Raw genomic sequence first — 26,289 nt, forward strand, 5'->3', positions numbered from 1 at the left:
CCGAAGGGAGGCTACCCTCTCGTCCACCGGGGTAAACCCCAATGTACAGGCTCCAAGTCGAGGAGCAATAAGTATACCCACACCCGCTCGGCGCCTCTCACCGGGGGCAACTCTTTAGCAACCCTCATTTGTAAATTCATTTTTTTCATAAGTACAGTGATCCCTCGCTATATCGCGCTTCGCCTTTCGCGGCTTCACTCTATCGCTGATTTTATATGTAAGCATATTTAAATATATATCGCAGATTTTTTGCTGGTTTGCGGATTTCTGAGGACAATGGGTCTTTTAATTTCTGGTACATGCTTCCTCAGTTGGTTTGCCCAGTTGATTTCATACAAGGGACGCTATTGGCAGATGGCTGAGAAGCTACCCAACTTACTTTCTCTCTGTCTCTCTCTTGCGCTGACTTTCTCTGATCCTGACGTAGGGGGTGTGAGCAGGGGGGGCTGTTCGCACACCTAGACGATACGGACGCTCATCTAAAAATGCTGAAAGATTATCTTCACGTTGCTACCTTCTGTGTGCAGCTGCTTCGTGAAGTGACATGCTGCACGGTGCTTTGCATACTTAAAAGCTCAAAGGGCACGTATTGATTTTTGACTTTGTTTTTCTCTGTCTCTGTCTCTGTCTCTCTCTCTCTCTCTCTCTCTCCCTGCTCCTGACGGAGGGGGTGTGAGCTGCCGCCTTCAACAGCTTTGTACCGGCGGTGCTTCGCATACTTAAAAGCCAAACAGCCCTATTGATTTGTTTGCTTTCCTCTCTGTTTCCTTTGAAGAGGAAGATATGTTTGCATTCTTTTAATTGTGAGACGGAACTGTCATCTCTGTCTTGTCATGGAGCACAGTTTAAACTTTTGAAAAAGAGACAAATGTTTGTTTGCAGTGTTTGAATAACGTTCCTGTCTCTCTACAACCTCCTGTGTTTCTGCGCAAATCTGTGACCCAAGCATGACAATATAAAAATAACCATATAAACATATGGTTTCTACTTCGCGGATTTTATTTCGCGGGTGGCTCTGGAACGCAACCCCCGCGATGGAGGAGGGATTACTGTATTCTATATAAAAAAAAAAAAAAAAAAAACAACAACAACACCACACATTATGCTGCGTACAGGAGAAAGCAATTTCTGCCCGTGATAAAGAACACAACATTAGCTTTCAGAAGTTTGCTCCAAGTATATTACATATCATTAGGATATTGGAAATCTGGTTTTCATTTATAGTTAGAAACAGATTATTATCCATTTAAATTACACTGTCAACTGAAAAGTATGACAGACTACGTTTTTATAGTGATTGCAAAAATAAATGTATACATCATTAGAAACCTAGTAATATTTACTTCTAGAGGCAGTTCGAATCAAAATATTCTTCCCTAATGTGTTGTAAATAATAAACTTTTATTTTGGGCAGAATATAGGATAAAAAGGCAAAATTTGAAATGTATCTTGTCACTGTTGGTAGTGGAAAATGATCCATGCATTCACACAGTGTTTAACGTGGGTGGGTTCTAAAAGATAGTTATATCAAACTGGACTCAAAAAATAAAAAAAAATGTATTTTCCACTCCCAACAAATACTTTAAGTATTCTTTATAGATCTGAATGTGCTGAATCCCAAACTAGCAACATAATTATCACATCCAGTTTTTGAGAAATTAAGATTAAAAAAAAATAATTTTTTAAATTAATTACTCAAGACTTCAAAAAATTGTAAATTGCACTACTGTTTTAATTATAACTTTTTTACATTAAGTAGATACGTGGTAGTTTTTTTCCTATTACAAATTCTCTGAAGGTGTTTGGATTCACTCCACTTTCCAACATCTCTTCATCTGAGAAATGTCTTGGTGGAATCTTTCCTCATGTTCACCAGAGACTTCTACAATGTTCTTGGTTAACAAATCCAAAATGAGAGTGCAGGAAATGGATTTTTAAAGACATGCTGCACACTCAAGTGATAGGAAAACAGAAGCTCCTTAAATTTAAGTAGTCTTCAGTTTTCCACCTTTGTATTCCAAAGACAAGTGTGGCACAATTTTTATTCTTCAATAATGTAAGGGTGTGTATTCTTTTACATTTTTGTTAACCGTTACCTGGCTAAGAAATTGGATGGATCAACTTAACATTTCATATTTCAGTAAAAAACATTCAAACAACAACTCTCTTTTCTTGGCAATAAAAACGTTCCTTTCTAACCTTCTACATATAAACTCAAGGCTATTTTATACGTAGGGACATGGGTGAGGAAAAATTTAATAGGAGAAAAAAATTGAAAATTTTTTAAATGGGAGAAAAAATTTAAGAAGAGAAAAAACTTTTTGATGGGAGAATTTTTTTTGAGAGACTTTTTCTCTCTACTCTCGGTCTATTATTGGGGGCAGTAAGTTGGAAGATATTATGAGAAGATACAGTACACAAGCAACCCAAAGGAGAAGTTGAACAAAATGCAGCACATGAATGCACTCAGTATATCCTGTGGAAAATGATTTAAGAGGGTGTCATTAAGGCTGACACCCATTTTCTTCACAATCATTCCATCAATCAACTGCAGCACAAAGCGGAGCTGGATGTTGGTGACTCGCAATAGAGTCTCAGTCATTCTCACAGTAAATACAGTACTCAGTTAACTTGATGCTATGCTTACATGCTTCTGGTTCAGTCTACTTATTATTTGGGTGTGCCATCTGCCTTGAGAATGATTGGGCTTGTAATAATAAGTCCTTACAAAAGCTCCGGACTGCCGGAAAATCTACTTGGACAATGACCATGAACACGATTGGGTATCACCATTACTGTTACAGCGGAAATGGGTGTCTGAAATAGGGCTGAGTTTTGGTGACTCGCAATTACAGTTCCAGCTATTCTCACAGTAGATAGCACAATAAAATAACAAGTACATCAAAATTCCACACCTAAACACTGCATCAAGTTAACTAAAACAGTCCTACACATCTACTATGAGAATGAGTTAAATTGCGCTACTAACGCTGAAACCCGATGGTCTTCACATTTCATTTCAAGTATGCCTTCTGCTGGCCAGGTTCCAAGGGGTCATTTGGCCAGGCTAAGCCCCCTTAAATATCAAAACATGACCTGCCAATGTGAGAACTTGATGACACTCACAGGTTGAATCTTCCTCTGAGCACATTTTGGACAATTAGTCCAGACCTATGTGACTGATGAAAAAGTTAAATTATGGCATTCTTGGCACATACAAAAATGAAATTTGCTTTGTGAATGGCCAACATCCATTCATTCCCTTTCTGTAATACAAAGATTTCTCTTCAATTTTTCCATTAGATTATAACAAGGTACATTCCTTGGAATTTACTGATAAATTCTTGAGCTGTTTTCTGCATCTTTATTCAGACTAACCAGTATTACCACATGTATAGATATAGAGGGAAGATATGGAAAGATGGGTAACTTGCAGACTAACCAGTATTACCACACAGATATAGAGGGAAGATGTGGAAAGATGGGTAACTTGCTTTTGATTAAGTTTTTAATTTGTAAACACAAGAAAAAGTATGTTAGTAAAATATTCCATTTGGAGCACAATAGTAGAAAAGATGCAAACACATTATCAATACTGGCATCTCTAAATGTCATGATAGTCACTTCAGCAAATACTGCCTGATTTAAAAATACATAAGGTCAGTCATTTTCTTGCATAAGAGCAGTAGATAAGAGTTTATATGCCTTAAATGGTGGCCTACATTGGTTCCATATTTTAATGAATAATGAAACAGTATACTGTTAGTATGGTAAATTAACAGCATTAAGTGTTAGATGAAGCACAGAGTAAAGCATAAAGAAAGGATTTTAAAGTGTATTTCCTTTCCACAACAAGCTAGGCCAGGCTAGGCAATGTGTAGAATTTTCAGGGCAATCAATCATCCTCTTAAACATCACCAAGGAGTGGAGCTTCACCATTTTAACAGATGAAGCCAACATTACTGTTGCAATTCCTGTAATTTTCCATTTAACCACAGGGTGTCCTCATTGATAATAATTACACACCATATAGAAAAGCAACATGGACAAACTGGTAGCTAAGGAAAAACTGTGCCTTGGCAATTTGTCAATAATTTGGCTTCAAAGCAAATATGTGTTAACAGTAAATGAAAAGCTATTTGTGATGATGCAGGCTCTGCTCCACGCTGCTTCTTGCCTCCTTCTTCCATGCAACCTGTCTCTTTCTCTCTTTCCTTTTCTCATTTTTTCATCCTCCTCTGCTAGCCACATCACACTTCTATATATTACGGGGACGTGGATCTGCTGTGGCAATCAGCAGGTCCCGGGAACAATTACGGTTGCGGACGACTCCTCACCTGCGCACTTAAGTGAGAACCGCTCGGCCACACACCACCATGCCCCCTCGCTAAGCCGCAAGTGCGGCGATTATTTAAAAAAAAACTGGCCTTTTGACATGAGCTGTGGACCCACTATATCACCAGCACATTCACTCCGTGCAATTCAAGCAAACTTAACAAGTTTGACATCAAATTGTGACTAGCTGCTGATGTTACAAACACATATAAATTAAACAGTAATTGATAACAAGGGGATTACAGAATGTAACTAAGATGTTGCAAATCCTTGAGCCTTTCACATTAATGAAAGAAATATCACTGCAGACAACATCTTTCACATGGCTTATTTGCTGGGGACAATAATTTGCCAAAAAGACGAGCCTGCCTGACTCAGGACAGTGAACAAAATGTGTTACAGGATTTAAGTTCTCCCCATGATAGGCAACACTAGAGATGATCATGGCAGCAGCAACTGAGAAAGTGCACACATACTCATATTGCAGGGTGGGAAAATGTATACACAACAACAATACCTATGGAAAGGGCTACTTTCCACAGTAAATAAGCCACTCACCAAAAAGACAAGCCTGCTCCATATCAAACTAAACAAAATGAGAAAGGAGACGCCATGCCACATTAGGTAACACAAGAAATGGTTAAAGGGGCAGAAACAGATAAATTATAGATAAAGTACAGAGGAAGTGCCAGGAGAGAAGATTTACAAGCAACAAAAGAAATGGAATGAAATGCCACCATTTTCTGCGATGGAACTGCTCACAGGCTGAAGGTTTCTTATGGACTGTTGATGTGAACAGTTTTATAATCAATCCATCATGCCATTTGCATACTTATTCCTTGAAATACTGTATGCCAAGTATAAGTGTCATTTTAGTACACTACAGTAATCCCTCGCTATATCGCGCTTCCCCTTTCGCGGCTTCACTCCATTGCGGATTTTATATGTAAGCATATTTAAATATATATCGCGGATTTTTTGCTGGTTCGCGGATTTCTGCGGACAATGGGTCTTTTAATTTCTGGTTCATGCTTCCTCAGTTGGTTTGCCCAGTTGATTTCATACAAGGGACACTATTGGCAGATGGCTGAGAAGCTACCCAACTTACTTTTCTTTCTCTCTCTCTTGCGCTGACTTTCTCTGATCCTGACGTAGGGGGATTGAGCAGGGGGGCTGTTCGCACACCTAGACGATATGGACGCTCGTCTAAAAATGCTGAAAGATTATCTTCACGTTGCTACCTTCTGTGCAGCTGCTTCCTGAAGCGACATGCTGCAGGGTGCTTCGCATACTTAAAAGCACGAAGGGCACATATTGATTTTTCGATTGTTTGTTTTTCTCTGTCTCTCTCTCTCTGCTCCTGACGGAGGGGGTGTGAGCTGCCGCCTTCAACAGCTTTGTGCCGCGGGGCTTCGCATACTTAAAAGCCAAACAGCCCTATTGATTTGTTTGCTTTTCTCTATCTCTCTGACAGTCTCTGCTCCTGACGCGCACTCCTTTGAAGAGGAAGATATGTTTGCATTCTTTTAATTGTGAGACGGAACTGTCATCTCTGTCTTGTCATGGAGCACAGTTTAAACTTTTGAAAAAGAGACAAATGTTTGTTTGCAGTGTTTGAATAACGTTCCTGTCTCTCTACAACCTCCTGTGTTTCTGCGCAAATCTGTGACCCAAGCATGACAATATAAAAATAACCATATAAACATATGGTTTCTACTTCGCGAATTTTCTTATTTCGCGGGTGGCTCTGGAACGCAACCCCCGCGATGGAGGAGGGATTACTGTATACAATAGGCCACCTGAAGGTTTTTTGTGACATTGCTTTTTTAACTCTTTTAGGGCGGATGTCGACTTTTGTCGACAGGAGGGGTTGAAGGCGAATGTCGACAAAAGTAGACATCCAGGGATAGGGGGCGACAATCAGCTGTTAATGGCGACAAATCTCACTGTCACGTCACAGGCATTCCCTCTGTGCTTGGAGGAATGCTAGACTCGTTGACTCGGCAACTAAACCTTGCGTGTGCGTGAGTTGCGAAATGTAAACAATGGCAAGATGGCATCGACATGTGAAAAGGGAGCGAAGCAAGTGCAGAAAAGAAAACACTCGGCAGACGATGTTTTGCACATTATCGCGGAGTCGGACTCTTGATTTTTCAGAATCGGATTTTATTGGCAGTGATCAGGAGATCGAGCAAGAGAGTTAGAAGCAGGCATCAGCTGATCAGACACCAGCCGATGCCGCGCCAGCGGATCTGCTGCCAGTTGAGTGCCTTCGCGCAGCCAATGCATCTACGGCAAGGATCGCATGGGATAAATACACAGACAGTGATACGTTGAGAGCCGATCTGGCTACCGGAGTTTACAAGACGGCATGGCTTGCTGTTGGACACGACAGATCACCAGCTGCTGTACTTCAGGCTGCTCTCTCCTGATGCTGCTTTTCAGCTACTGTCAGACGAGACAAACAGGTAGACAGAGATTTTTTTTTGAATCGCGGGCTGCGTTTGCATCGCATTCTCGTTTTTCAAAGTGGAAACCCACAACGAAAGACGAGATGAAGCGCACTGTGGCATTACAAATAGAGTTGGGACAGAACTGGTGATATAACTTCAGGGAGCATTGGTCCAAACGTGTTTTGTCCCCTGGTGGCTTAGGTACGTGCTGCTGCAAAGTTTTATTCACTTCTGTAATAAACAAAAGCAAATCCCATGGGGTGAGCCAGGCTATAATGCCATACATAAAGTTCATAAAGTTTCAGAAGATGAAAAGAGGCGACAATACGGTTTTCATGCAGGCAGAAAACTTGGTGGCAGTGGCATGGCACGATGGCAAATGGGTGACTTGTCTCTCTACAGTACACACTAACAATATATGTGAGAAAGTGCAGCAACAGACAATTGAAAAATAGGCACCAAAGCAACACATATTGTAAGGAGTGCAATGTGGCAATGACTGAAATTGGCTGCTTTGAGAGAGATCAGACTTTGCTGTGTAAAATGTATGTGATATGTATGTGAAATCATAAGAGTATGCAGGCTCATACAACATGCAAGACAGTAACATTTGTCAAAAGTAAATATTTTTTGTTGATTTGATATGTTAAACAATTGCTTTGTGTTCTTTTTTAAAAAATGTTAGTTTTTGGAAAAATATTCAGCCCTGGGAGAAAAGAAACAAAAAAAAAAAATTAGCCCTAAAAGAGTTAATTTGTTTAATGGTTAATATAACCATAATATGCAGTAAATGATATAAAAGTACTGAACAATTCTCATTTTAATAATATTAATAACTAATATTATGAAGACATTGCTAGTTAGTACGACTTTAGATCAACATAACTATATTTATTATATACCATGGTATGATAATCCCTGCCAAAGCTCATAACATCACCCAAAGCCAAGAAAATCTTAATTTTAAATCTACCCCAATGTGAAATTCAGGCATTCGGGTGCCAACAAGCTTTTTAGTAAACATTCAGCACTTTTGATTTACTTAGCCATTATATCAAGGATATAGCTTAAGTAAGCCATGCATTTATATTAGCACCGGGCAAGTAGTACACTGAATTAATTTATTAAGTTTTTAAGCACAACTCGGTGAGGCTTAACCACAAACCAGCAGCACACACCTGAAAGTGTGCAATCATTCTGGCTTTAGTTGATTATGGAGAAACAATGTAATTAACTATAGTGTCAGCTGTGGTTAGTTCTAAGGAGAGACAAGGAGATGACAGAGAAAGAAAGATAAGAACAAGAGAACAAGCAATCACTCTGTAGACATCTGGTTTGACAAGTATGCCAGGAGAAAAGGATAGACAGCATCAGCTATGTTGAGTTTTGTAAAGGGAGCAGGACCGATGGCTGGGGCAGATGTGAAGGTTACAGAGGAGGATGGAGAGAGGCCATGGGAATATATGGTTAGGCAAAGGCACAACATAGTGAAATTTGCATGGAGGACAAGGTTTCCCTGGGGAGCTGCTGTGACCAGTTGAAGTGGCAGCTCAAGTCTGCGAGACCCAGTACAGGTGGCTGACCGGCAGCGGGCTATGCGAGGTGGATTTGCGTTGATGAAGTATTAAGTTGAATTTATATGCAAGTCGGAAAAGGTACATTATTTTAATAAATGCTATTGTTGACGGACTGTAACCAAGTGCTCTGCCAATGAATGATGGAGTTTCACCTCTCTCTGACCTTTTTATTATTTCTACTTTACTTTCAATGGTGATGGTTTTTCTCTTCTTTACCGTATCACCAGCACTTGCATCAGATTTGTGTTTCAGAGACATTCTTGAAGGGTGAAGACAAAAGGTTAGGATGAGCTCTTCTGCACAGCACTGTATATGCTATCACAGCAGGAAAGCACCCGTCGTCAACACGTCTGATGTACTGACAAGAGACAACTTCCTGCTATGTGCGTAACAAGTACAAGAAGGCTTGCTACTGAGAATGAATGGGGGCGGCGAGGGACAATTCACCATTCATCCACCACACAATCACCTCCACTACAGTATGCTGCCTGCAGCGTTCACCCACCGAGAACGAACACGGTGCGGCCAAAGGCAGGTAGTGAATCGCCCACCACTGCCCCCATTCAACAGGCAGCCACCGGAGCCACACTACAATGCTGCCCCCCGCCGCCCTGTTCACTCTCAATGGCATCCGTTCAGCCACAATCGGGTTACCACTTGCAGCATTACCAGCCGCCCACTGAGAACAAATGGGGCAGCCAAGTGTGGTGGGCGGGCAGAGAACCGTCCCCCTCCGCTCCATCCAGCCTGCGTCCAGTCAGTAGCAGTAGCTGTGGCGGCCGCGTAGTGGGCAGGCAGTGAACCGCCCCATCAAGCCTCCGTCCTACACATGAGAGATAGCTGTGGCCCCAGTGACTATGGACCACGGGTCACTGCTTGCCGCCGGGAGCCACACGAGGGACACTACACTGCACGAGCAGTGAAATCGCACCCCTCCAGCCTCTGTCTAGCCACCGCTTGCAGCGTCCCCAGGCCGAAGATGATGGAGCGGCAGTTACTGAGGCGCATGTGTCACATCTGCGGCCCTGTTCGTAAGTCGTAGGTCAGATGTCCGTAACCTGGGGACTACCTGTATGTTTTAAAATATTTGTTTACATAATTGGATTTATTTATCAAGGCTCCACAAGATGCTGTTTAAAGGGCATAATTTGTTTTTAAAGAAGGATTATGTAATTATTTGCATTTTTAATAAATCGCATTTGCACTTTTGTAATAAAAGTCTTGCCTGTCTTCTCCCTCATATTGGTCCATCACAGTACATGAACGCTGATGTCCCAAAAGAAGTCAGTGTGCACAGCTGTAAAGCATGGGACATCACACAAATGTGTAAACTTTCCAAAAAATTTCAGGATTATCATGGCTCCTAAAAAGAAAGCCCAAGCAAGTGCTTGGCTGTAAGCAATAGACAATAGCCTGTGAAATTATGCTATGTACAATAGCTATACATACAGTATAAGCTATACAAATAAGCTTACATACTTAAAAACTGCCAAAGATCACAATGATCAGGCTATGTTTGTTTATTAGCATAATAATTATACTATATCCTATTTAACTGTAAACATGGGGGAATTAATTCACAAATTATAATTTGTACACAATGAGGTCAGTCTGATCTGCAAGTTCCAATGGAGCAGTTACCACGGCCAGCATCCTTAGTCAGTACCTTAACATCCATACTTTGACGACGTTAATACAGATGATTCAATAGATGACTTTTGTCTAAACATTATTAACTGAAAATGCTAAACATTAAAGTCTCTCTTTGCTGCTTTACTAAAACAAAGCTGTGCTAAGACAATAGTGTCAATTGATGAGTAATATACACTTGTACTGCCAATGTCAATCATTGCAACTAGATAAGGACAAAACAAAAATTATTACTACTGTCTTTACTCCAAAATGCAGAGGATTTCAATTTGCACATATCGTTATAAAACCTAATGACACCAGCTCGGACCCTTGGTTGGCTGCCTTTTATGACATTATCCGAGTACTTCAAAACCTGTAGAACTCCCTGTTCAAGGGGGGTAGTGCTTCAAGTTCAAGTTGGGGAGCATGCACTGGTACAGTGCGTTGCCATACCCACCACACGACGAAACAGCTCGGGATCCCGGTTGCCAAACCCCCAGGGCAGACAAGCGGTCCGGTCCCACCATCCAGAAATTACCTTCTATCTGCCGCAGCCAGGTGTTACGTGGGCAACCCCTTGGCCTGGTCCAACCACTCGGGTCCCCAACAATGACGATCCTGCAAGCTCGATCATGGAATCGTACCACATGGCCTATTCCCTCACATGCTCCCTCACAATGTAGGTAATGTGCCTCGTTCGGGACTCCATGAGCAACAGATCATTTCACACAAAGTCAAACCAGCAATACTAAAGGAGTTCAGTCTTCATCTCAGGTCACTAGATAGCGTCCACATCTTACAACCATATAGCAAGTCAAGAAGTACCAGGACTCTAAAGACTTGGACGTTTGTCCTTTTCAAAAGATATCAGGAGCGCCACATATCCCTTCCCAGAACCCTCATGACCCCATGCTCTCCCAATCACTGTCCTGCTCCACTGACAGACTGAGGAGATTGTTCCTCCTCCACACTATGTGACTCTTCAATTCCACTGGGGGGGGGGGGGGGGGTTAAACGGTAAAATAATTCAATGTTATTGACCATTATACCTGCCTCGCACTCTCCACCTTGCACTTTTTAACTTGCACTGTGTTTTTATCACTCTAATATTGTTTTTATCAGTATGCTGCTGCTGGAGTATGTGAATTTCCCCTTGGGGATTAATAAAGTATCTATCTATCTATCTACTGACTTCATAGGAAGAGTCACCAGAGACATGAATGTCACTGCCAAGATACAGTAAGTAAACCTCTTGACATACAAGCATTGAACAGAGAAAGAGCAAGAACACTCCCCTGATGAACCCCACAATCAACTGGAAAAAACACAGAGGTTCTGCCTCCACTCTGCACAGCACTCCGGTCATAATATCCAGCAACCTTGAAGGGATCCCGTGAACCCTCAGGTTGTCCCACAGGTCCGCTTGATCAACTGAGTCAAACGCTTTATGAAAATCGACAGAGGCTGTAAAGAAACACTGCTGATATTCACATTTGCGCTCCATGAGAACCCTCAGTGCCAGGATGCGGTCGATGGTAGACTTGTTAGGCGTAAAACCAGACTGCTACGGTTTCTGGTAAAGTGATTAAGTGATCATGCATCCTATTGGGGATGACCCTAGCAAGGACCTAACCCAACACCGAGAACAGTGTCATCCCCCTGTAGTTGCCACAATTCAAGAGATCACCACCTGTGCAATCTCTGAGATTGGGTGGTTCACAGCTAATTGGAGGATCAGCCTCAAGAACCGTGGATCCAGATATCCAACGTCCTAGCTGGAGGATCAGCTTTGAACAGCTGCTCAAAGTAGCCAGCCCAGCAGGTCACAACCGCAGTGTTATCTATAAGGACCATTCCATCAGCCACCCTGACTGCTACTCTACATATTCAAATGTGCGTAATGCTTCTATTCCTCTGTCAGCAGGATGATGGTCGCTAGACCACAGATAGAGGAATCTGTGAGCAAGTGACACACTAACAAACGCCTCTTTACCTGCCCTCAGAGCCATTCTTCTCAGTTCCCGGTACAGACCAGAGTTGCCATCGAGCCATGCACTGCGACTCCTCTCGATGATATCCAGGGTGCCCTGCAAGATGAAACACAGGGAACACCAACACAACCCTCAGCAACCTTCAGGGTCTTGTCACGGAAGGTCTCCCACATCAAATTAGGATCAGCAGTCGCACCCAAATCCGCAAGTTCCTCACTTAAACTGCATAGAAACTCATTAGAAACAGCCTGATCTTGGAGTCTGGCCAAGTCCAGGCTCATTTTCCTAGTAGGTGGTAACCTACTGGACCTAAGCTGGATCTTCAGAGTAGCAACAAGTAGTGAGTGGTCAGAATTCACAAACTGGGCACTTCTGTAGACCCTGCAGTTTTGCAAGAGCCTCCAGGGTCTGCCCACAAGGATGTGATTGATCTCCTTCACCGCACCAACAGTATTGGAGTACCAAGTCCAACGATGCGGCTCAGGCCGCTGGAACCAGGATCCACCAATTCAGAGCCCGTGACCTTTTCAAAATGTCAAGGAAAATGGAGCCACTTTCACCACGATCACCAGACCCACAGGGATTGAGACAATCCTCATAGCCAGTCCTGTCAATGCAAGTGGTAGCACTGAAGTCACCCATGACCATAGGAGAGTCACCTCGTGGCCACCCATCAACCACTGAGTGAAGTTAAGAATAAAATGTCTCCCTCACCGAGACATCACTCGCCGTGGTGGGAGAATACACCGAGACAACAGACAAGGCACCCAGGGAGTGCTATAATCATAGTCTCATAATATGCTCTTTGAAAGGAGTGACATCGGACACCATCGGAAGAAGCCATTCCGCTACAACAACAGCTACTCCAAGTATGACAGCTATCAGAGCAATCAGACCAATAAAAGGTGTATCCACCTACAGAAATCTGGCCAGTCCCAGGTTTGTGCACCTCAGAGTGCCGCCGCTGAAATGCTGAGTTTATGCAGCTCCTCCAACACCACAGGAAGATGATCATCATGCCGGATAGACAAGACGTTCCACACACCTACCCGGATGGGCCACCTCAAATTGGGACCCAAGTGCAGGCAACACCTCAGCACCACACCAGTCCTGATTTCCAACAGACCCTGACCCTACTGGCTCTCCAACGGTTTCGACTATTCCAGGGATGGGGCTCCCAATGGCTTTCCCCCATCCCCTTCATGATGCAAGCAGCCTTTTTTTTTTTTTTTTTATGGTGGCTGGAGTGCCAATCCTGCCACCAGCCCTCATGATTTCCCTGTAAGTTGGAGGGCCACTTGCAGGGACAGATGCAGTTTAACGTCATACAGTGTTTCACATCAGATAAATTGCAACTCAATTTAATATACTGATATAATTTAAATGCACATTTAAGACTGCACTCTAAAGCAGAACACTTGGTTTGATTACTTAGGAAAATTATTCTATGCATAGCCCTTCACCGTATTTATTGCAAAAGGTCAAAAGACTTACTAAAGTCCAACAGCACCACCTACTGCAACTTCTGCTTAAGAAATTAATACAAAAAAGTTCAGTTTAAAATGCTGATTTGCATGGTGATTAACCAGTTTCTTTTGACTTTTATTAAATCCTAGAGAGGATCTCAATTACATACCCTAGTTTTTAAGAATGGCTATTTAAAAAAAAAAAAAAAAAAAAAAAAAAACACAGGATAACATCACAGTTTGCCTTCACTTCATGCTGCTGCAATCTAATTCTAAAATACTGTTTGTTCATGCATCTTTTAAGTCTGGACTAATCTTTTATCCAATCAGGAAATCGGGACAAAATTCAGTGTTTAACAAAGCCTATCCAGAAAGCTACAGAGGAAAGACAAAATGACCTTTTATTAACTCTTTCAGGGCTTTTTTTTTTTTCTTTTCTCCCAGGGCTGAATATTTTTCCAAAAACTAACTTATTAAAAAGGAACACAAAGCAATTGTTTAACATACCAAATCAGCAAAAAATATTTACTTTGACAAATGTTACTGTCTTGCATGCTTGTATGAGCCTGCATACTACAGTTAGGTCCATAAATATTTGGACAGAGACAACTTTTTTCTAATTTTGGTTCTGTACATTACCACAATGAATTTTAAATGAAACCACTCAGATGCAGTTGAAGTAAAGACTTTCAGCTTTAATTCAGTGGAGTCAACAAAACGATTGCATAAAAATATGAGGCAACTAAACCATTATTTTAACAAAATCCCTTCATTTCAGGGGCTCAAAAGTAACTGGATAATTGACTCAAAAGCTATTTCATGGGCAGGTGTGGGCAAGTCCGTTGTTATGTCATTATCAATTAAGCAGATAAAAGGCCTGGAGTTTATTTGAGGTATGGTGCTTGCATGTGGAAGATTTTGCTGTGAACAGACAACATGCGGTCAAAGGAGCTCTCCATGCAGGTGAAAGAAGCCATCCTTAAGCTGCGAAAACAGAAAAAACCCATCCGAGAGATTGCTACAATATTATGAGTGGCAAAATCTACAGTTTGGTACATCCTGACAAAGAAAGCAAGCACTGGTGAACTCAGCAACGCAAAAAGACCTGGACGTCCACGGAAGACAACAGTGGTGGATGATTGCAGAATCATTTCCATGGTGAAGAGAAACCCCTTTACAACAGCCAACCAAGTGAACACCACTCTCCAGGGGGTAGGCGTATTGATATCCAAGTCTACCATAAAGAGAAGACTGCATGAAAGTAAATACAGAGGGTGCACTGCTAAGCGCAAGCCACTCATAAGCCTCAAGAAATAGAAAGGCTAGATTGGACTTTGCTAAAGAACATCTAAAAAAGCCAGCACAGTTCTGGAAAAACATTCTTTGGACGATGAAACCAAGATCAACCGCTACCAGAATGATGGCAAGAAAAAAGTATGGAGAAGGCGTGGAACAGCTCATTATCCAAAGCATACAACATCATCTGTAAAACACGGTGGAGGCAGTGTGATGGCTTGGGCGTGCATGGCTGCCAGTGGCACTGGGACACTAGTGTTTATTGATGATGTGACACAGGACAGAAGCAGCCGAATGAATTCTGAGGTGTTCAGAGACATACTGTCTGCTCAAATCCAGCTAAATGCAGTCAAATTGATTGGGCGGCGTTTCATGATACAGATGGACAATGACCCAAAACATACAGCCAAAGCAACCCAGGAGTTTATTAAAGCAAAGAAGTGGAAAATTCTTGAATGACCAAGTCATTCACCTGATCTTAACCCAATTGAGCATGCAAGTCACTTGTTGAAGACTAAACTTCAGACAGAAAGGCCCACAAACAAACAGCAACTGAAAGCCACTGCAGTAAAGGCCTGGCAGAGCATTAAAAAGGAGGAAACCCAGCATCTGGTGATGTCCATGAGTTCAAGACTTCAAGCTGTCATTGCCAGCAAGGGTTTTCAACCAAGTATTAGAAATGAACATTTTATTTCCAGTTATTTAATTTGTCCAATTACTTTTGAGCCCCTGAAATGAAGGGATTGTGTTAAAAAAATGCTTTAGTTGCCTCACATTTTTATGCAATCGTTTTGTTCACCCCACTGAATTAAAGCTGAGATTGCACTTCAACTGCATCTGAGTGGATTCATTTAAAATTCATTGTGGTAATGTACAGAACCAAAATTAGAAAAAAGTTGTCTCTGTCCAAATATTTATGGACCTAACTGTATATGATTTCATATACATATCACATACATGTTACACAGCAAAGTCCTGCAAAGCCCGATATTGCTCAAAGCAGCCAATTGCATGCATTGCCACATTGCACTGCTTACAATACGTGTTGCACTGGTGTTTCCTTTTCAATTGTCTATTGCTGCACTCTCTCACATACAGTGGGTACGGAAAGTATTCAGACCCCCTTCAATTTTTCACTCTGTCATATTGCAGCCATTTGCTAAAATCATTTAAATTAATTTTTTCCCTCATTAATGTACACACAGCACCCCATATTGACAGACAAAAAAAAGAATTTTTGAAATTGTTGCAGATTTATTAAAAAAGAAAAACTGAAATATCACATGGTCCTAAGTATTCAGACCCTTTGCTCAGTATTTAGTAGAAGCACCCTTTTGAGCTAATACAGCCATGAGTCTTCTTGGGAAAGATGCAACAAGTTTTTCACACCTGGATTTGGGGATCCTCTGCCATTCCTCCTTGCAGATCCTCTCCAGTTCTGTCAGGTTGGATGGTAAACGTTGGTGGACAGCCATTTTTAAGTCTCTCCAGAGATGCTCAATTGGGTTTAAGTCAGGGCTCCGGCTGGACCATTCAAGAACAGTCACAGAGTTGTTGTGAAGCCACTCCGTTATTTTAGCTGTGTGCTTAGGGTCATTGTCTTGTTGGAAGGTAAACCTTCGGCCCAGTCCGAGGTCCTTAGCACTCTGGAGAAGGTTTTTGTCCAGGATATCCCTGTACTTGGCCGCATTCATCTTTCCCTCGATTGCAACCAGTCGTCCTGTCCCTGCAGCTGAACAACACCCCCAAAGCATGATGCTGCCACCGCCATGCTTCACTGTGGGGACTGTATTGGACAAGTGATGAGCAGTGCCTGGTTGTCTCCACACAAACCTCAGTGTAAGACACATGACAGCCCACATGGAGTTTGCTAAAAGACACCTGAAGGACTCCGAGATGGTGAGAAATAAGATTCTCTGGTCTGATGAGACCAAGATAGAACTTTTTCGCCTTAATTCTAAGCGGTATGTGTGAGAGACCTAAAAATGGCTGTCCACCAACGTTTACCATCCAACCTGACAGAACTGGAGAGGATCTGCAAGGAGGAATGGCAGAGGATCCCCAAATCCAGGTGTGAAAAACTTGTTGCATCTTTCCCAAGAAGACTCATGGCTGTATTAGCTCAAAAGGGTGCTTCTACTAAATACTGAGCAAAGGGTCTGAATACTTAGGACCATGTGATATTTCAGTTTTTCTTTTTTAATAAATCTGCAACAATTTCAAAAATTCTTTTTTTTGTCTGTCAATATGGGGTGCTGTGTGTACATTAATGAGGGAAAAAATTAATTTAAATAATTTTAGCAAATGGCTGCAATATGACAAAGAGTGAAAAATTGAAGGGGGTCTGAATACTTTCTGCACCCACTGTATATTGTTAGTGTGTACTGTAGAGAGACAAGTCACCCGTTTGATATCATGCTATGCCACTGCCACCAAGTTTTCCGCCTGCATAAAAAACGGATTGTCACCACTTTTCATCTTCAGCCTGTCTGGCTTCAACTGTGAAGGCATGTGTCTCCTGTTCACCCTCACTGTGCCACAAGCTCCAATTCCCCTGCTCTGTAGCTCCATGAACAATTCTGGCCATGTATAAAAATTGTCCATGTACACAACATGACCCAAATGTTCATAGTCCTGAAGCAGCTCCAGCACAACCTGACTTGTCAAGGGACAGATCTCTCTTTGAAAGAAATACTTTCCTGTATATGTAATTACTTTCATGTAGAAACCAGTGTTTGCTTCTGCCAGTACAAAATCCTTTATGCCATACTTTCTGGGCTTGTCTGGCGTCCCTTTTATTTTATCATAGATTCAAGCACAGACAAATCACGGCCAGGCTGATAAAATTATTTATATGCTGGTTCCACAATGTCAAGCAGGGGCTGAACTTTATACATGGGGTTATAGCCTGGCTCACCCCTTGGGATTTGCTTCTGGTTATCACAGAAGTGAATAAAACTTTGCAGCAGCACGTACTTATCACGCGGCATAACCTGTCCAAAGCCACCAGGGGACAAAGCACATTTGGACTAATGCTCCCTAAAGTTATATCACCAGTCTAGTCCCATCTCTATTTATAATGCCACAAGGCCCTTCATCTCATTTTTTTTGCTGTGGGTTTCCACTTTGAAAAACAAGAACGTGGTGCAAGCGTAGCCCGCAATTCAAAAAATTGCTCTGCATACCTGTTTGTCTCATCTGACAGTAGCTGAAAAGCAGCATCAAGAGAGCAGCCTGAAGTAGTCCAGCGGCTGGTAATCTGTCGAATCCAACAGCAAGCCATGCTGTCTTGAGAAGTCCGGTAGCCAGTTTGGCTCCCACGGATCAATGTCTGGGTATTCCTCCCACATGAACCTTGGCGTAGGTGCATCAGCTGCACGAATGCGCTCAGCTGGGATGGCATCGTCTGGTGTCCGATCAGCTGATGACAGTTCCTCACTCTCAACAAAATCAGAATTCGACTCAGCGATAATGTGCAAAACATCGCCTGCAGAGTATTTTCTTTTCTGCACTCGCTTCCCTCCCTAGTGAGATGTCGATGCCATCTTGCCTTTGTTTACATTTGTTTACATTTCGTAACTCACACACATGCAAGGATTAGATGCCGAGTCAATGAGTCTAACATTTCTCCGAGCAGAGATGGAATGCCTGTGACATAACAATGAGTTTTGTCTCTACTAACAGCTGATTGTCACCCTCTACCTCTGGATGTCGACTTGTCGACATGCGCCCTCAAACCCTCCTGTCGACAAAAGTCGACATCCGCCCTAAATGAATTAAACACTTTACATATTATTTTAGTTAATGATCACATTTTTATTTTTACTAGCAGCTGCTTGCAAAGTTTAGTAAGACTGGTAGTGTCAACCCATCTTACAAGGTATTTTTAGTATGTTCCATATTTATGTAGTTTTCTGGGGAAAATTTAAATCATAGCAAAATATCTCTATTTTTCCAAAGTCTCTTTTGCAAAATGCACCTTCAGAAGGAACCTTATATACTCATGTGAAGACAGAATGATTAGATGTTAATTACAGTAAGTCACCACTATCTCTACCCATTCAAGCAAAAGCTATTGTATTATCTCTTTCTGATTAACACTAGAATCCTTGAAGCCTACAAAAAAATGTGTAAACCCAGCCCACCTTAAATTCCTTCGCACCTCTCCTTCAGCACCTTTTGTTTTGTAAATGTGTCGATCAGCACAAGCAGCCTACTAACCCAGCCCCCAAAAACTGATGCACCTCAAGTCACAGATAAGATTATCAGAGCTAAAGTCTGCTGTCTTCCAAAAGGCTATCATTGATTAACCTCCTTAGTGTTGCATTTTATTCCAAAAAAAAAAAAAAAAAAAACACCATGTAAACTGTTGCTTTTATTTTTGGCATGAAAAATTACATTTTTATTAAATCTCAAAAGTATATACAAACAATAGTAATGATGAATAAAAATAGTAATATGAAATGAACAACAAAAAACAATAACAAATGTACTACTAATAAAATGTACTACTAAAAAACAGTAATAATCTCAAAATGAGTCCTTTGTGTGGTAAATCTTAAGGCACAGTGAAAGACCCAATCCATCATCACAGATGGGATAATAATAGCATGTTCCTTTCTGAATTTTCTTTCCAGTTTTTGAGCAGCACACTGCACCATTGGATTGTTTTTTTTTCTGTTGGAGGTATATAATCAATAAAATGTCTACCAATAAGACACCCTGTATTGATTCATGATGTGCTAGGTCGACAATCTCTTTAGCGGTAGTGTGGACAGTGGCTGTGTGACAATGATTTGTTCTACAGGCTGGTATGTAAAGTTTGCATGAGAAACAGTTTTGCCAGGTTTTTGTTTGTATAACATGAATGCATTCCAAATCTACTGTTCCAACCAGATGTCAAAATATTTTTTTGTAGTATTTCTTTTATTGCCTTCACATAATGCGAAAAAAAAGCTAATTCTTGATCCGCACGATCTACGCCACCCATAATGTTATTGTAGTCGACCATAGCAAAAGGCTTCGTAACCTGCTATTTGCCTTTTGCTTGTACAGTAACTGTAGCTGTATTATGCACAGTGCTAAGACGACAAACCTCTTTTTTGTCCTTCCATTTCAGCACAAGTATTTTACCATTTTACTAAGATACTAGCGCGCCTCGCTATAATTTAGCACTTCCAAAGTCATCAGGCATGCCACAATGGTTGGGATGCACTGTTCCATACGCATCAGTCTTTCTTTGCAGCAAGATGTCAAATACCTCTGGCGAAATATACAAATTGTCCATGGCTGCACAGCTACCTTGATCCAGCAGAGCATGTATCAAAGTTGGCACTGATAACGTAACAACACTGAACTGATTGTATTTCGGATCAAACATAGGCCCTTTCCCGGTGTACAGAACCGAATTCCAAATGTATCTCATTTTAGATTCATAAAGCTTTATGCCAAATCTTGCTCTTTCTGATGTGATGTCCTGTATCCATGATAATCTGCCTTTATAAGCCATGAGACTTTCATCGATGCTGACATTGTAGTCCGCAATGTAAACGCTCTGAAACTTCACTACAATCGCCTGGTACATCTTCCAAATTTTCTATAATTTGGGTGCTGGATGGGTATTTTCAAAGTCTTCATTGTAAGTAAAGTACATCTATTTAATAATTGGTGAAAACTACACTCAGACATTACTGCTCCAAAGAATAGCAACACCGACAGCACTTTTACACCCTGAGTGATTCTCGGTTCTAATGCTTACACAAGATGCATCTGTACTGTGACACTCTGGGACTCTTTTAGCACGATTTTTTTACAGCCTGAGTAACACTTGGTTCTAACACTAAGGAGGCTAACCCAAATAACGTATTTGACAATAAGAGTGTAAGAAACTACGTAGTAGGAGAGAGGAGGCATAAAACAAATGTTGCAGCACAAAGCTGGCCACAATGTATTCATCTACAGGTGGAAAGAAGTTGTCATCAGTTAAATGGTATTTTAATCTAAATAGTACAAACCTTCTACTAAATAAATATGTAAAACTATTGGACTAGATTAAAAAAAAATCTGAAGTCTTACATCACCATATATACAAAAAGGTACTATATTAAACTGTTTATATATAATAAAAATAGAATACGTATCAAATTTGGCAAGTTACAAATCATAATTCATATGGAATATTTTCACTGAAGACAGATTTTTCTACTGGCTTTACAGGAAGCTTTCTTGTCATCGTAATATTGTATGGAAAGTTACTGCTGATCTAAAGTAATATGCTCTTCATTTCTTATTTTATAAATCTTTTTTCCCCTCAACGCAAGCGCTCAGGTATTAAAGCCTATCCAGACAGCAAAGGACATGTGGCATGAGCCAAATATGGATGGTACACCAGTTCAGCATAATGCAAATTATGCACACCCGTCATCACACAGGCCAAAACTACTCCCTTAGCAAAAGATACATGCCAGATACAATTCTCTCAACAAAAAAAAATGCACAAACTATGAGCAGTTCCAAAAGCCTCCACAAGTATACTGAAACATCCACAAACCTTCCTTTACTGTATTCCAAACTATAGTTACAAGCCAAAAAATCCCTACCAATGACTCCTCATAAATAATCTTTAACAAAAATTTGACTTTATATATTTTATCAATTCATTATTGTATATTTACTTAAAAATCAAATTAATTTCATTAAGTATCAAAATACGTTGGTTTTGCGACCAAGGTGTCATGCAGGAAACATTTCATGATGCTTGAAAGCAAACAGCTCTCCCAAGACCTTCTCAACCGGATTGTTGCAAGCTATATCAATAGAACTGGTATTTCCCAATTTCAGAATCTTCCAGTAAGCACCACTGGGGCCATTATCTACAAGTATGAGGAACATCACTCCATCAACCACCGACTACATAAAGGATACTTCCAGGTGGAAGCATTATGGTGTGGAGCCATTTCTCATGTCATGGTACTGGCTGACTTCACATAATTGAAGAAACTATGAATGGGGCCATGAACCGAGAGATTCTTGAAATAAATCAGCTGCCATCCACCAGGATAATGAGTAAGAAACGTGGGTGGACCAGCCAGCAGGACAACAAAACTCTAAATTGGTTTTAGAGAAAGAAAAATCAAGTTGTTACAATGACCCAATAGTCTCACCTGACTTAAATCAAATTGAACATTTGTGGAAGGAACTAAAGATCAGGGTTCACAAGAGGGCCCCTCAGAATCTTCAAGGTTTAAAGATAATCACTTTAGAAGAAAAGGTCAAAACTACACCTAAACACTGCAGTTGACTGGACTTTTCATATAGGAAGTGAATTGAAGCCGTTATTAGAAATAAATGCTCATCCAATAATTATTAAATTAGTATGTTCAATACTTCCTCCCTCCCCATTCCACTTCCTAACACATACCTTATTTATGGCATGCAATTATTTGTATTTGTGGATTTCAATGTCTGATAAGAATTTCATGTGAACAGCCTCACTGGAGATATATTTAATGAAAAAAAAAAAATGTTGATGCGGTCAAAGCACAATAGGATATTTGAACATGAGGTATTGAAGTATATGAAGACCCCATTTAAAAAAAAAAAAAAAAAAAAAAAACTTTGCTTTTGACATAAATGCGCTTATTTCTCAGAATCATGTATTACCATGTTACTCTGAAATTCAATAGCGAATAAAAATTTTGATCACACTTTAAAAAGTACTTTTGCATTTGACAGAAGAGATAAACAAGCTAAATGAATGTAAGTAATTGCTTAAGTAATATTGTGCTAATAAACAGAGAAATCATTTTAATATAGATCCTCTTCAGGATCTCCACTGTCTGCATCTGTACTATTTGACTAGAGTCAAAATCTGCATAAGATCAGACCAAGGTTATTATAGTTTACGAAACCTAAAATCAAAACTGGAAGTATTATTAAAAAAACATTATCGTAAACTGAAATAAAATAATTAACAAAAGCGAAGTCTTTAACCCTTGTAACTTAACTCTAAAACGGAAAGTCATCTGCCTCGAGCCATCTGCATATATTTATCCAGTGAACGGCAGCTGGCAACGGAGGGCGAGTGTTCATGTAACATTTGCGGTGACAGAGCAAGCTGAATACGGGTGCGTAAAGTGTGTGAAATAGAAAGCAATTTACATGCTGTCTTCCTTCGCACTTGTATATCAAGATGTAATTCAAGAGGCTCAAATCGGAATGTGCTGGTCAGCAAAACCTTTACCATATGGACAGAAAAATCATGAGGAACGTTTCAGTATATTTCGCAAGTGATTCACCTGTCACTTTGCAGAAGGAGAAATCATTTTTACTTTCTCATATACAAAGTATAGAGAAAGAATAATAATAATCATGAAAAAAATTCAACCTCGGGATTTTGATGAATCTTGACGTTATAGACTTCCCCCGAGATGGATGAAATTCGGCATGTGGTTGTTACACCTAAATTGTAGATCAGTATTAACTTTTGGGCCAAATCCATCAACTGGAAGTGGTATGTTACCTGAACACATTTTGTATTTTTTTTTTTTTAAATATAATTCATGTAGCTGCAGAGTCAGATTTATTCAACTTTACTTTTATAATAATTGTTCAATATATTAATTTGATTTGTTGTTGTTGTTGTTGATAATTCTTTAATGTACATAATATAAAAAATATAATCATTGTCTTGCGGTTTACTCCTCAAATATCCATCCCCATATCTGAGTATACGAGAAAGTCTAGGGAGACCACTCCCGGTTTTTAAAAATAAAACGGCACTGATCAAGAGACTGACTCGTCGTGACTGACCAATCACTTTTACTTTAGAAACATCGTTTAACATCAAAGAGATACAAAATTCCCGATTTGGCAACGCCTCTACTGAACTACAGGTAGGCAGGCGAAGAGGGTCTGCCAAGTGATAAAAAACTAAACATACTAATGTGTTTTGTATTTATTCTATATTTATTACTTTATCTTATTTAGTTCATATTCACTCAAAATACCCGATATTGTGAAAAATAATCCAGTTGCAGAATTATATTTTAAAATATTCGTCCCCCTTTTTTCAAGGTTTCTCTCTCTCTCTCAAAATAGCTGAAATATTATTTTTGTTATTAACATCAGCCATATCATACATATTGCATATCAGGGATTTTTCCTGCCTTACATCCAAACCTGCTGGGGTAGGCTCCAGGTTTCCTGCGATCCTACTCTGGATAAATAGGTTTAGATAATTTATATATTGTTCTTAATCTCAGATGCTGTCTCTGGTTTTGTGCCCATCCATAAACCTATTACATGCTCTTACTCTGCTCATTAAGGGTTTACCATTCTTATAAATTGACTATTCAAGTCTCACCACTCCTAGCCTTCACACTACATGCTTGTTTTTCTTTGTTTCCCTCAATACAGCTAAGTGGGGTCTCCACACCGATTCAAGTCTAAGAGTCCTTTTCTTCCTAGGCCCCTATGTTTGTCATGATCACACTCATCAGAACACAGTAGAATCTGTTTTTTATATCTTCTCAGGCCTGCAGGTGGCAAAATTCTGTCTATAAATTGTATGTGTCTGAGATGGAATCAGAGATAATTGTAGTTGGTAGTAAATAAAGCCCAGTATGGGAGATTTTTGAATGAAACATTGAACCCACTCATTTTAAGCACATCGTCTTGGAGTGAGATAGGTTGTGTGCTGTAGAAATTGAGTAAAAAAAACCGTCAAACCTTAAAATTCACCTAAATTTCTTTACAAATTGGCCCATTCTGGGCAATAAAAGAATAAGATAAAGTGTGCCAACAGTCAGCGCACATTTGTTCAGCACAAATGGCATAGAAAATATTTTTAAAATTAAAAAAATGTGTAAATTTGTTCATATATAGTATCTGGTTTTGATTATGTTCGTTTTTACCAGACAAAAACAAAACCAGATAGTAAGCCAAGTAATGTAGTAAGCTTCCACTAACATTAAACTCCCACCCAAATCCGTTAAGTCTATAGTTCTGTCTGACTGTGACACAAAACTAAACTCCCTAGCAGCTCCATGCCATAATTACTAAAACTAAAACTGAAACTAATAATATAAAAATAAAAATGCCTTTGTGAAAAAAAAAAAAAAAAAAAAAAATTTAAAACTAAAAATAACTGATGAAGGGAAACTAAAACTAAACTGAATTTTCAAGTAAGGTCAGAAAAAATATAGAAATAAAAACTAAAATAAAAATGCAAAACTATAACCACCTTGGATCAGACAGCCAATTCTACAAAAGTGGAAAAAAAAACTAAGAAAAGAAATAAGTTCTTCCTTGCATTGACTGCAATGACAAAAATATAAATCCTTAAAACCTTCAATAATCACATAATTCACAGTGTCTTTCTTACTTCAGGAAATAAAGTTTATAGAAAAAAGAAAAAAAAAAAAAGACCAGAGTAGCCACTAATTATAACTGTACCAACAAAGAGTTCTCTCGCAGAGAGACTTTAAACTACAGGTTTGCTTATCCAAAGCCTAAATAAACATTAAAAAAAAAAAAAGAAAAAAGGTAGTAAACTGAGCAAACTTTTACCTTTCTTAGGAAAGGCACAAAGATCCAAGTACATGTTTGTTTAATCAGCTAATTAAATTTAAATCAGACTATCCACATCTACAGTAACTAATTTTTACTGCAAAACCTAAAGCATTTAATTCTGGAAACAGCATATAGTATTTGAGTGTAGAAGAGCAGCAGGATTCAGCAAATAACTTTCAGATATTAAATAAAAAAGGTGGCACCACATGCACACTTACATTTGAAGATACACCCATTAAGAATTTTAAAACTTAATGTACACTCTAGTTTGGAGACTATTCACACATTAACTAATATAGGAATAATAGTAATTAGAACATTTTTCACTAGTACACAAAGTTGTCTACCAGCAAGGAGTTGTATCTTTCCTCTTTAAATCTATTTCCTAAGATGTGCCCAGAGCACAACTGTAGTTTTATTCCTTAAATATTGCATTCTGTTATCATCATTTGTATGTTTTTCTGAAAATTAGCAGTCTCTTTGATTATCATGCTTATTGTTGTTAAAGAACATTAATATAATGAGAGAATTTCCATTCTATTACAAATACTAGTATGGCACAGAAAGACCTACTTTAGCTACAAACTGCTTGTCTTTCTGGTCCAAGTTTGCTGTAGGAGCCACATAATCTTTCCAGATTCTCACTCTCCGCTCCTTGGCTGACCTGCAAATAGAATAATCCAATTCAGACCAAACTCTAGTAAGTCTAAGATATTATACTTTTTAAAAATGTAAGAGATAAAATAATAATTAGTATGTCAGTTTCTATTTTTAAACAATATTTAAAAGCTGTGTCTATTTACATAGAATACACTTAAAAAAATAGATTCACAACATATTACTAAAATAACCACTGCATATCATACTGCATGCAGTCCCATTTGGCCATTTCTTTTAAGCATACATCACAAGTAGGAAGGGATTTATGAAGCCACCATGAAACAACTAAACTACTAATTGCATTTAC

The 26,289-nt window shown here is 39.8% G+C and overlaps 1 protein-coding gene across 1 annotated transcript in view; it reads right to left on the minus strand.

The window, feature by feature from the left end:
• The window catches only part of snd1 (staphylococcal nuclease and tudor domain containing 1), a 535,431-nt gene that overhangs the window by 447,434 nt on the left and 61,708 nt on the right, over positions 1 to 26,289 (minus strand). The window contains exon 9 of the mRNA XM_028814871.2: positions 25,896 to 25,986. Coding sequence (XP_028670704.1) covers positions 25,896 to 25,986 — 91 coding nt within the window. The remainder of the gene's footprint in view (positions 1 to 25,895; positions 25,987 to 26,289) is intronic.

This window comes from Erpetoichthys calabaricus, chromosome 1 (assembly GCF_900747795.2).
Source record: "Erpetoichthys calabaricus chromosome 1, fErpCal1.3, whole genome shotgun sequence".
Taxonomy (NCBI): domain Eukaryota; kingdom Metazoa; phylum Chordata; class Cladistia; order Polypteriformes; family Polypteridae; genus Erpetoichthys; species Erpetoichthys calabaricus.